At 41.3% G+C, this 12,203-nt stretch overlaps 1 protein-coding gene across 2 annotated transcripts in view; it reads right to left on the bottom strand.

The window, feature by feature from the left end:
* Positions 1 to 5,065: 5,065 nt before the first annotated feature.
* LSAMP (limbic system associated membrane protein) overlaps positions 5,066 to 12,203 on the bottom strand; it is a 444,446-nt gene continuing 437,308 nt past the window's right edge. For both annotated transcript variants that reach the window (XM_081859795.1, XM_081859796.1), the window contains one exon: positions 5,066 to 10,938. In XM_081859795.1, coding sequence (XP_081715921.1) covers positions 10,841 to 10,938 — 98 coding nt within the window. In that variant the 3' untranslated portion in view covers positions 5,066 to 10,840. The remainder of the gene's footprint in view (positions 10,939 to 12,203) is intronic.

Here is a 12,203-nt window from a genome sequence, read left to right as displayed (position 1 = left end):
CATGTGCCATGGGGGAAGGTGGAGAAGGTGGGCGAGGTAATGGGGTGGTCGTAGTTCAGGAAGCAGAAGGGGTTGTGTGGTGGGATCTGCATGTGTCGCCGTGCAAGTGCATGTCTGCCTTTGACCAAAGTGGGGAGCCAATGAAACAACTTCAGAAGAAGGAAAACACTCTAGTTTGAGATAGGCTTTCAGTGAAAAGTAGTTAGGTGGCCATGTTCCTTGCATATTGTTGTTCCATGTAGGTTATGGTTCTTTCACATAGGGTTGGATCTAGATGACATTTGTTGTCCTTGGGTCCCATTAAAATGAATGGGACAAGTTAAACCATGACTCAACAGAAGTCCAATTAATTTCAGTGGGATCTAACACTCTGGATCCAACCCTTAGGAGTTAATTGAGCTACTGGGAATTACAGAAGCAACCAAGGCAGAGGACATGTTTCTAACCCCACAAGTCACTTTCACAGGAGATGCTCGATACTTTTTGAATTTCCTGCAACCCTATCAAGATATCGCACTGAGCGGCATTTTACATTTTATTTTATTTTACATTTTCATTTCACCCTTTCGTCAAAGAACTCAGGGTGGTATCTATTGTACCTGGCATACATGAACAGGGCAGTGTGCATGGTTAATTCACAAGGCCAATTGTTTTGCACACTTAATTATATACCTTTATTTCCAGGAACTAGCATCTGAATTCAAACTGGCTTTTTGTTTACCATGTCATCTACATTTAAAAATGTAGGGTGGGGTAGGATGCATTCTGTAGCATAACTTGTGAAGGTTTCTTTTGTGGTGCTTAGAGGATGGCATCTCAATTAACTGAAGGCACCACATCACTTAGGGGAAATAAGTTCTGCATTGACTGGTTCCGTTGACGTGCTTGGTGGACAACCTTGCCTTGGACCGGCTCAAGTCATTCCTGTCCTTCTAACATGTGACCTTCCTTCTCTACCACCACTGGCTAATTATTTCTCAAGAGAGGAAGATGCCTTTCACAGATTCTGGTTTATTTGCTAAGATTAACATCCACAATAATAACTAAGCATTTAAAGATATCACATTTTCCCATCAGGATCACTGTATGTCTTCAGATCTTTAAAGGGACAGATAAATGCAGCCTCTCAGAAATACACATACTTGTCATTCACAAGAGGGGGAAATTCTCTATGTAGCCCATGAACAGATGGCATCCTTATATATCTCTATAAACAAACAAACAAAAACTTGGGTACAGTGGTGCCCCGCAAAACGAATGCCTCGCAAGATGGAAAACTCGCTAGACGAAAGAGTTTTCCATTTTGGAGGTGCTTCGCAAAAAGAATTTCCTATGGGCTTGCTTCGCAAGACGAAAATGTCTTGCGAGTTCCTGAGGTTTTCCCCCCTCCCCCCCTTTTTCTAAGCCGCTAAGCCGCTTATCTGCTTATCCGCTAAGCCGATAAGCCGCTAAAAGCCGCTAATCCGCTAATAGCGCTAATCCGCTAATCCGTCAATGGGCTTGCTTCACAAGACGAAAAAACCGCTAGACGAAGAGACTCGTGGAACGGATTCTTTTCGTCTTGCGGGGCACCACTGTATTTCCTTTCCCTCTCCCCTCTTCAATCACCTTTTGTTAATGCATATGCATGCAAGGGTTACAGTCTTGCATAGTTGTTGTTTTTTTAAAGTCACTGAACACCTGACCAAAATTTTATTCTCCAGAAACCACATGCTTTCCACTTCAAAAACCTTTCCGATCATCATTCCTGTGAAAGATTTATTTCCATGTTTCTGTGAATTTGAAGCAAGAGTGAAATATATATTCCCTCTCAAAAGGGAGACTGAAAGCGTCCATATCTCACATCCCACAAGGAACAACCCAGAAATTTACATTCACAGGACATCTGGATGTTTGTAGTTTGGTGTGATATCAGGTGCAATGAGGACGTCAACTGTGGCACTCGTTGGAGTTAGAACTGTTGCAGCAGATTGTACTAACAAGTGTACAGAAGGAGTTATGTCCTTTCCATTCACTTGGAATCTTTCATGAGAAGGTGTAAAGGAATTACAGTACATGATGATGCATGGAGGTCTCCTTTGGTGTGGCTGAAAGCAAAGGCATCTCAGCCTGTCTCTGCCCCCGTTATTCAATGTTCGTTAATCCCCTGAAAACGCTGGTGTGGCCTCAAATATTATATGTCTTTTTTTTTTTCGTGATCTAGAGGCATGATGAAAACGATGACATTTGCTTAGTTAATACTGAATTAAAGGCATAAAAACTTAGCTTCCACTGAAGTCATTGCCCAAACTCCCATTGCCTTCATTGGTGTCAAAACTGTATCCTTGACTTTCAGAAGTGGTACCACTTAAAAGGATCAAATATGCACACAACATGTTAGGGAGAGAGCTTTTGATTTGTGATCTACAAACTCCAAGGCTGTGGGCTGGAAATAATCAAGCTGTCAAGGTACACAGTGACCCTCAGACCTACCTCCTTGGTAGTTTAAAGGCATATGTAGCTGACTCTTTTGCTGCATAGCAAGACACATACAAATGATGGTGTGCTCCAATCATGCTTGGAGTTCACATATTCCAAGATGGCTGCCTCCATGCTCTCTCGGTATGCTGTGGAAGAGGCAAGCCTCCCACTCCTTTTAAGCCTCAGTCACTTGGGGAAAGGTTAGAAATCTGCTAGCAAGTAATGGGTCATCTTAATACCTAAGTGTTTCTTCCTTTGCATGGATGTTACAGGACATTTCATGTCACTCTTGTATATTTACAAACTTGTAGAAGAAATACAATCTTTTTTTTTGTATTTTTGTTTTTATAACACTAAATGTTAAACTTCCATCAATCAAACACGATTACACCTACAGTCTTGAGGAACTGGTGTCCCCTTCTGAATCACCACGCAGGCACGGTGACAGGCTGTAGCTTTTTTTTTTTTAGGGCTGTGAGGGGGGGAAGGAAACAGGGAAGCAGGGACCACACGAGAGGAAAGAGTGGAAACACCATAATGCCCCACCATAAAGTTACTTGCTCTTTCTGACTCCCGGGAACACCTAGTGGCCTTAATGGAAAACAAAACAGAAGTGTTCAGGGGCCACTGAGAAAGCAACATTTGAGTTTCCAGAGTAGGGACAAAAAACTAAATAATATTCCTCCAAAACAAGTACCACCCGCCATTCTCTCATTAACTGGAGAATGCTAAAAGCTTTGTGACTCCCATGCAAGCTTTCTTTGAAAGTGCCTCTGAATACTTTCATATTACACAGAGGAGAAGCTTGGGCATAGAACAGATAAAAGTGTTGGCCAAGGTGCCATGATGAGTCAGGGGCAGAGGGCCTGGGGAATTTTGATTCCTACTCCTTTCTTCCAGCCATGAAGTCTGGCAGTTTTCTCCTGTTTCCTGCTTCAGCCCATCTTCTCCTGTCTAAGGAAAACCCTGTGTTTTTGTTTTTTTGTTTTTTTGTTATTTTACAAGTATACTTTAAAAAACATAAGATTTGAGTCTTCTTTTCCTAAAAAAACACACATTGCTGCCAGTAGCACAGTGTTTATCAGCAACTCTACAATAACCAAACAGTGCATTCAGCCCAACACTTATGTGAATGACCCAACCAAAGCAAAGCTAAAGAGCAGATATGGCATTGACACAGAAGAACAATGTTAGTGATGAGGGATTCTGCACTTTGGGGGCGGGGGGAAGGAATGTGGTTTAGCTTCTTTCCCAATAGACCAGAGGTTCTACTGGGTTGGTGTGCTCACATCCCAAAAGTCCTGACAAAGGGATGAGAAGAGCCAACAATGATGAGAATCACCAAAGCAGAAGCTTAACTCCATTCCAGGAGCAGATGTATGGCTTGCAGTCACCAAGTCACACAAAGACTTAAGTTTTGCTTGCTCATCATGGTTTTCAGTCAATACCTCCAGGTATTTCTGCAGGTGCACTGGTGGTTCTGATATACAGTCCAGATATCACTGAATTATCCATTATTCCAGTTGTCCTTCACCTTGACTTTCTTAATATCTGACCAGCGTTGGAAGGAACAGATACATCACAAGATGCTCTTTTCAGTTCCTAAGCTATCTCCCTTCCTAGCTGAAATTTCTTTTGTCCGCAAATATTTTCTGGGTCTCCAAATACCTCTCTTAATATCATTGTTTAGGAGGGGGTGGCAGGGAAGCTGGCATGGCCTACTTATCTGCCTCTCCTCTCTGCCTCGTGTTGGAACACAGCTGTAGAATTCACCATGAGTGGAGACTGGGACTCCTATGAGGACTCCAAGGCTGTCCTTATAGCACATTTACCAGTCCTGGTTTCTCCCAGGACTCATCATTTTAAACAACAGTTACTAGGGATGAAGCTTTAAATCACAGGGAAAAGAGCCATGGGTGCTCTTGAGTTGCAAAAGTCACCAGAAAGTGAATTTTCCCTTCATTTTTGGGCTGATAAAATAGCATCTTTTCACAGTAAAATTATCCAGATTCTGAAAATGCTAAAAGTAAATTGTGGACTTATTTCAGAAGGCCATATCACAGAAGGACCACTTCGCTATGGCAAAGTGAAGGGGGAAAGTGATCTTCTGACAACTTTTCTGCATGAAAAAAATGGATTGCAAACCAGCCACTAGGGATGAGGAAGTGGAATTTGTATCCTTAGCCAGGGACCAAGCCACAATGGTAGACAAGTACATCCAAGCACCCTTTTCTCTCTCCCCCCCGCCCCAGCACCCTGCTCCTAGGTAAATGTTTTCCCTCACTTTTCCAATGTTGCTACAAATAAAATAAAATAAAATAAAATAAAATAAAATAAAATAAAATAAAATAAAATAAAATAAAATAAAATAAAATAAAATAAAATAAAATAAAATAAAATAAAATAAAATAAAATAAAATAAAATAAAATAAAATAAAATAAAATAAAATAAAATAAAATAAAATAAAATAAAATAAAATAAAATAGGGATATTATAATCTTATTTGATGAGCATATAAACCAAGGGTGATGTAGGACTCTGTGTATGAGGTCTGAAATCCACTGAAAGAAGCTATCAGGAACTGTCAGGAAGACAAGTGCTTAATTTGGGGGGGGGGGCGGACCTCAAGAATTCAACATCGCTTCTTCTCCCTTCCTCAATGGCAAGTACCTCACCGGAGAAGCTCAATTTGAGAAAAGGGAGGACAGTGAGGGAGCTTTCAGTTTCTTTAAAAAAATTATTATTATTATTATTATTATTATTAAAGAAACCTTCTATTTCAGGTGCTTTGTCCCAGAATTTCCCTTCATTGTGATGGATGTTTCTCAGAAAGAAGGGAAGTAAGTGTGTGTGTGTATTTGGATCCCTACTGACAGCCCCCCCCCCCCCGATCCTACATTTCCAGCTGGAATGAGCAAGGGGTTAAAACAGAACAATAATATATTTCTCACTTGAAACCCAGAGAGAAATCTACCCCCATCCCCAACTATTTTATCTCAAGCTCCTGGTATTCTGGACTTCCTTTGTTATTATGAAATGAATCCTTCCTGACTCCTATTTTGAGCTACTGAATCCCTATACTACTATTATTTGTTTTATTTATTTCGCTTATTCATCACCTTTCACAAAATTTTAGAAGGCAATGCAGAATAACTAAAATACAACTTACAGATACAATTCTATCAGTTGTAGTGGGTTGCTGCTATTGCGTTTTAAAAATTTGTATATTTCATATTTTGTGTGCATTATTTATTTCATTGAGACTTTTTGTATAAGGCAATTAATTTCTTAATGAACTAATTAATTATATAGGGAATCATATATCTGACTTCTGGCAAGTTTCAGTACCAGTAGTGTTGGGCAGGATAAGTTGTTTCAGGTCTGAAAATAAAACTCATTGACAAATTTCTCTTTAAAGCTCAGGGTAGAGGGGCATTTTACATGCAAATGTGCAATAAAATCCCAGCAGCTGCTTCTTGTATGGTGGGAAAAAAACAGATTCAGAAGGAGCAATTTGGAGTAGAGAACCAGTGGGGTACTCAACACTTCCCTCATCCATCACTTTCCCACTTAAAATCACATCCCCAGAGTCATTTCCTCCTATGCAGTTACACATGTGTTTTTACTCTCATGGTCATGGGTGGATTTCATTGCATGCATTTATATGTATAAGCCTGGCAAGTAATCCCTATCCCTTGCTTCTAGATATTTATGCCATTTCTGTAAACAACATACTACCAGAAGCCATGGCAAGTGAGCCAACCCACAATCCAAGCAAAAGGAAGCGTTTTTGCTGGCGCAATTAAAACCAGCCCAAGTCACAGTGGATTTTTTTCACCCAAACAGCTTCTCTCTCTCCCTCTCTCTCTCTCTCCCCCCCCCCTCTCTCTCTCTCTCTCTCTCTCTCTCACACACACACACACACACACACACACACACAACCAGCACACCTTTTTGAAGTGTTGGCCAAATCACTAGCAGTACTTTTGTTCAGACAGTTTTCAGAAAGCAGAATTTATGTGGGATGATCCAGCTTGGTGACCACATGGTAGCTTCCTGCAGTAGTGGTCTGGGACACTTAGCTTGCAATCCTAAGGGTGTGGGTGTGTGTGAAACGAAATGTGGTTTAACTACTTCAGCCAATACCCTACCAGGCTTTGCCAGAAGGATGGAAGTGAGGGAAGAGGCACCTTTTCTATTGCTCCGTTTCTCAGATTTGTTTGCTTGTTAGTTTAACATTTCTTCCCACTGTTTCCAAAGGGAGAGAAAGTGGAGAGAGAAGTTTCGAGACTCTTGGAAGTTGACTGGGAGGGCTCAGGATCCTTCGGACCCCAGCTGCTTCTCAGCACAACCCCTATTGGCCCTTTCAACACTGGAGCTCTGATATCAGTCGGGTCTGAGCACTGAAGAAGCCGGTGCTGTCAGAGAGGGAGGCTCATCCCACTCTGAATTGTCCTCTTTGATGTTGAATCTCTGTGTCAGAAGTCAGATGGGCAGATCTGAGTTATCTCATGTGATGCCCTCCTAGGGACCATAGGCTTTCAGCCTTACCTGCGAAACAAAAGCATGAGGAGCAATTTTCTATGTGAGTGACGAGGAAGCGCTCTCTCGCTCTCTCTGAAACTAAACTGTGGTTTGGAGATTCATTCTATCTGAGCAGCAGCAGCAGTTTTTGCCTTTTTGCAAGGCACACAATGTGTGCATGTGAGAAGGATTGCTTTGTAAATTTATTTCTCGTCAGACCCATGCCACTGTAGCAAAATTCAGTGTTGGGTATTCCCCAAGAGCTGAATGCTCTCTCCTGTCTGTATCTCACCCTCCAACCACCCCTTACTTCTCGGTTCTGCTTCCTACCTTTGCAGAATACTAACTGTCTAACAGTAAATTGCAAGTCTTGGAAGGATGGTACTGAGAAGCCTGGATGGCTGCTTAATTGACTGTCTGAGTCTGCCCCAAATTGCAGACCTCAGCGAAAATAAATCGCTAAAGCAGCAGGAGGGGATTCTGCCATGCTGTTGATCAAGGTGAGAGCTGTCTTGCTGTGTGGGCATGGAGCTACAGGGAGCTTTTTGTAAACGGCTGGTACTCATTATAGTAAAAGAAGGACTTAATGCATGTGAGAGAGCATGCATACACACATGTACACACACACACACACACACACACACACACACACACACACACACTTTACATCTGTATTTCCAACCCGTAAATGACCACTTTTGCTAATACAGGAATTGCATTAAAGGTTAGAACCACTCAGCTTCTACAACTGCTGATGCCACAGTTTAGTTATGCTGATTTGAAATGATTGAGAAAAGGAGATATTTGTTGCTTAGCAATTCAGTGGAATGAAAACTATGGATGTGGAACTGGGCAATTTAGAAGAGTAGATTTCCCTTATGCAGTTCCTGCATCCCTCCCACTGCATCCTTGTAGATGAGGAATCTACAATTCCCCAAAGAGAAAGAAACATTTATATCAATCTTAGTGTTGTTTTTCGGAACCCACCCCTTTTATGGATAAACTGAGACCATGCAATTGGATTGCACTTGTGAGGTCTAGCCAAATCTGTGGCTGGGGCAAAAGGCTGGTACTTTTACCACGGGTTTGACAATAAGCTATGAAGGGCACTCGTTTTCCTTTAATCAACGCATGACATGGGCATATTATATTCATGTTATATTCCTGCTGCCAGTTACACTTGCAATTTCTAAAAATTACAGGCAGCCTCTTTGGGCCAGGAATTCATAAGTAGTTCAGCCTGCCCTTTCTAGGATATTTGGCATCAGGAATGGGAATTACAGGCAACTGTTAGTTTCATATCTGCCCAATTTTCAATGACAAACCAGTGCAAGTAAAGTACTGAAATAAACAAAGGTGACTCAATTACTGAAAGATAAGGTTCCAACTCACACCAGGGATGCACAGACCCCTCTTAGTGACCTGGCTTGAGACACACAATCTCTTCTCCATCTCCATCTGCAATTTATAATGAGCGTCCAATTAATCTCCTGCACTTGGATTACTTCTGTGGTAGGAATGCCAAGAGCCAAGCACAGTAAAAAATAAAAGAGAAAAAGTTTACACTAAAAAAACACCAAGTGGATAGTAGTTGCCTGTCAAACCTTTTTCAAACTTCCTTTTGCAAGGAGACCTCTGCTCAGGTTTTGGGAGATGGCTTTCCTAAGTTTCAAACCATAGAAACGTTCTAAGTGTATTTCTGGTTATTTGAAGGGTATAAAGTCAAAATGATGGTAGTAATAGAAATACTTTGTTCTTTCTGGCAGATTTCTATTTGTTTTTACCATAGTTATAAGAAAGTTGACTTTATAGAATTATGTATTGCTGAGTGTTGAGTACAGTGCACCCTCCTGAGATTTCTAATCAGAGGGGAAAAAAGATTGGAAAGCTGATCAGGCTCAGGGGTCATAATGGTTACTAACCACGAAATTAATAATTTTAGAACCACTGTGAGATAAAATCCCTACTGGAGAGGGTTGGTTTTTTTGCTTTCCTCTAGTCATCCTATGAAGTCTGAGATCTCCCAGTTACCAGGGTCACCTGACTTTGACCACATCTATTTCAGTTCACACACAGAAAAGATGCCCACCAGTGCAAATTAAGCATAGCAAAAAGGCTGGAGGATAAAGACCAAGGGATAGAGCAATGCTAGGGCTTTGTGTAGCCAAGCTACACATGCTGTAAGTAGCAGTGGCTGGTGCAATATAATTTGCACCTACAACAGGGTTTCCCAAACTTGGATCTCTAGCTGTTTTCAGACTACAGTTCCCATCAACCCTGACCACTGGTTCTGCTAGCTAGGGATAATGGGAGTTTTAGTCCAACAGCAGCTGGAGACCCAAATTTGGGAAACTCTGATCTGCAGGCTGCAGCAGTCTTTCTTCAGGAACTCTTCTCTTTGTCCTGAAGTTAATCTCTCTGGCTTCCTGGACCTTCTGATGAACCTCCTGGATTCTGTTGATTTCCCTCATTTCTTTGACTCCAGACCACTGGTCTTTTATGCACAGAGCCTGCTTGGCCTTGACCAAGCCACTCAGCAGATCCTGATGCTGCCTTGCCTGAGGGCAGTGGACAGAACAAGCCCTCTGGACAATGGGCTATGCAGTTACAAGAAATTTACCAAACATTTGTCCACATTGTGAGATGTAATAGATCTAATCTCATTCAACCTTCTCTCATTCCAGACTTTGACACCCTCAAATCTTCATATAATTCATTCAGCAGCCTCTTTGGGACTTGGCTATCTATGGCCTTGGAGGCTCGCCAGTCCTGCTCTGATAAAAGCAAACTGAAGAGTTAAACAGGGACAATATATACGTTCCATTTGAAAGCTACCATGATGAATTCAGCTGGAGAACAGGAGAAGGCTAAGGATCAGCTCCTCAAAACTGGGATCACAAAAAGAAGCTGAGGCAAAATTTTGCTGGGGAAGACTTTGCTCATGTCCTTGCTCCCCTGCGTTCACATCCAAGCTAATGTTTGAACTCATGTACACAGCAAGTCATTATCTACAGCATGATGAGCTTATGTACACAGGGGCTGCCCCCTTTGCATGCTTTTGAGAGAGAGACACGCACACAGATACACCCATGCCTGCCCGTCTGTGAACACACACACACTTATGAGAGAAAGCGAGGCCTGTTAAGAACAAGAGGGCAGATGAGTAATGTTGGTATGTTTCGGCATAATCAAAACATTGTGGGCTTCAGGTACAAAGGAAAATATGGGAGAGCTTAATAGGGGAAGCAGCAAACAAAAGACCACATGGAGTTTCTTCATGGGACACCAGTAGCTACAGAAATCTGCATCACTGTTTGCCGGAAATCTGAAAAGGTTAAGTATCAATTTAAGAAATAAGCATGCCAATCAAAATGTTGTGACTATCAACACCAAAGCAAAGGCCATCTCTTTCCAGGAAGGAAGGAAGGAAGAAAGGAAGGAAGGAAGGAAGGAAGGAAGGAAGGAAGGAAGAAATGATATGAGGGAATGGAGAAAATAACAATAATTTCATTGTTGATATTTCTTTTTTACAGCATCTTGGCATCCTTGGCAGGATCCAGTCTCCACAGAGTGATCCATCTAGGCTTCCTTACTCCTGGGTGGTCAGTGACTTGACAGTTTGTTGGAATAAATGTTGCTGAATCTTCTTCACTGAAATTTTCCCCCTTTGTTGCGGTACACACATAAAATTGTGAAAGAAACTGTCCTTTCCCCCGTTCTCTCTCTCTCTCTCTCGCTCTCTCTCTTGCTCTGTCTCCTGTATGACACATATTTTTGTTTTGCTTTGTGTGTTGTTGTTCTTGTTGTTGCTGGGTTTTTTATATTTTTTTTCCTTTTTTTAAAATTCGGATGTTATTAACATTTGCTGAGTAGGCAGAGCACGGAAGCTGCCAAGAGCCACAGTGGTACGGCCAGACACATTGATCCATTGCCTGCTATCCCTGTACCAGGTCCTATGGGATGAGAGAAAGAAGACAAAAAATAGGGGGTGGGGGATTACATACAAACTATACAAGAAGAGAAATACAAAGGAAAAACCACACTCTAGCAGATAAGGTCCGTCTCCCCTGCCCCTGTATTTTTTGTGTCTCCTGCTAGGAGAAATCAGAATGGGAGTAGTTAAGATGTGTTGCTCTTATTATTTATTATTGTTTATTAAATTTGTTAGTCACTTTAACTTACCCAAGGCAACCCAAAAATGCCTTTTAACCATTTCCAGAGATGAGAAGATATACGAAGGAGAGAGAAATGCCGTTGGGTGGAATTTGACATGACAAATATTCCATTTGCATATGCATTGTCGCTTGCCAGACAGAACAACCCCCTTCTTCTTCCCACACAAAATGTTCCAGGGATTCTCAGACCAACTGGGGACTGGAGAACTGCATCACAAAAACGGAAGTCCTTGCGCAGGGCTTCTGCCAACGGGGCTTGTTAAGTGAATCCTATCCATTATCTCCTTTTGAGTCCAACCCCTCAATATTTTGAGCTCAGATTTGTATCCACATATATACAGTGGTACCTCAGTTTTTGAATGTAATCCGTTCCAGAAGACCATTTGAGTTATGAAACGTTTGAAAACCAAAAACTCAATACGGAATACTCAATATGGAAAACTCAACATGGAAGCTGAGTGGCATGTTCGACTTCCGAAGCATGTTTGAAAAACGAAGCATTTACTTCCGGGTTTACGGCATTCAAAAAACAAAATGTTTGTCAATGAAGACGTTTGAAAACTGAGGTACCACTGTACGTACACACACACACACACACACACACACACACACTGAATGGCCTGCCTGGCAAGGATTTTAGGAAAAGGACAACAATATGTTGCTTTTTAAAGCATAAGGCTATCTAATCTACCTACCTACCTACTTACTATCTATCTATCTATCTATCTATCTATCTATCTATCTATCTATCATCATCTATCTATCTATCTATCTATCTATCTATCTATCTATCTATCATCTATCTATCTATCTATCATCTATCATCTATCTCTATCTATCATCTATCTATCTATCATCTATCTGTCTGTCTGTCTATCTATCTATCTATCTATCTATCTATCTATCTATCATCTATCTATCATCTATCTATCTATCTATCTATCTATCTATCTATCTATCTATCGTATATGCCAAATATGTACCATGCAAGATGATAGACACTTTGAGATGGGAGGGCAACCTCAGAATCATCTGTTTGTACT

This window comes from Podarcis erhardii (genome assembly GCF_964252035.2).
Source record: "Podarcis erhardii genome assembly, chromosome: 4".
NCBI lineage: Eukaryota > Metazoa > Chordata > Lepidosauria > Squamata > Lacertidae > Podarcis > Podarcis erhardii.
The sequence above is the reverse complement of the archived record's forward strand: the minus strand, read 5'-3'. Positions and strand labels throughout refer to the sequence as shown.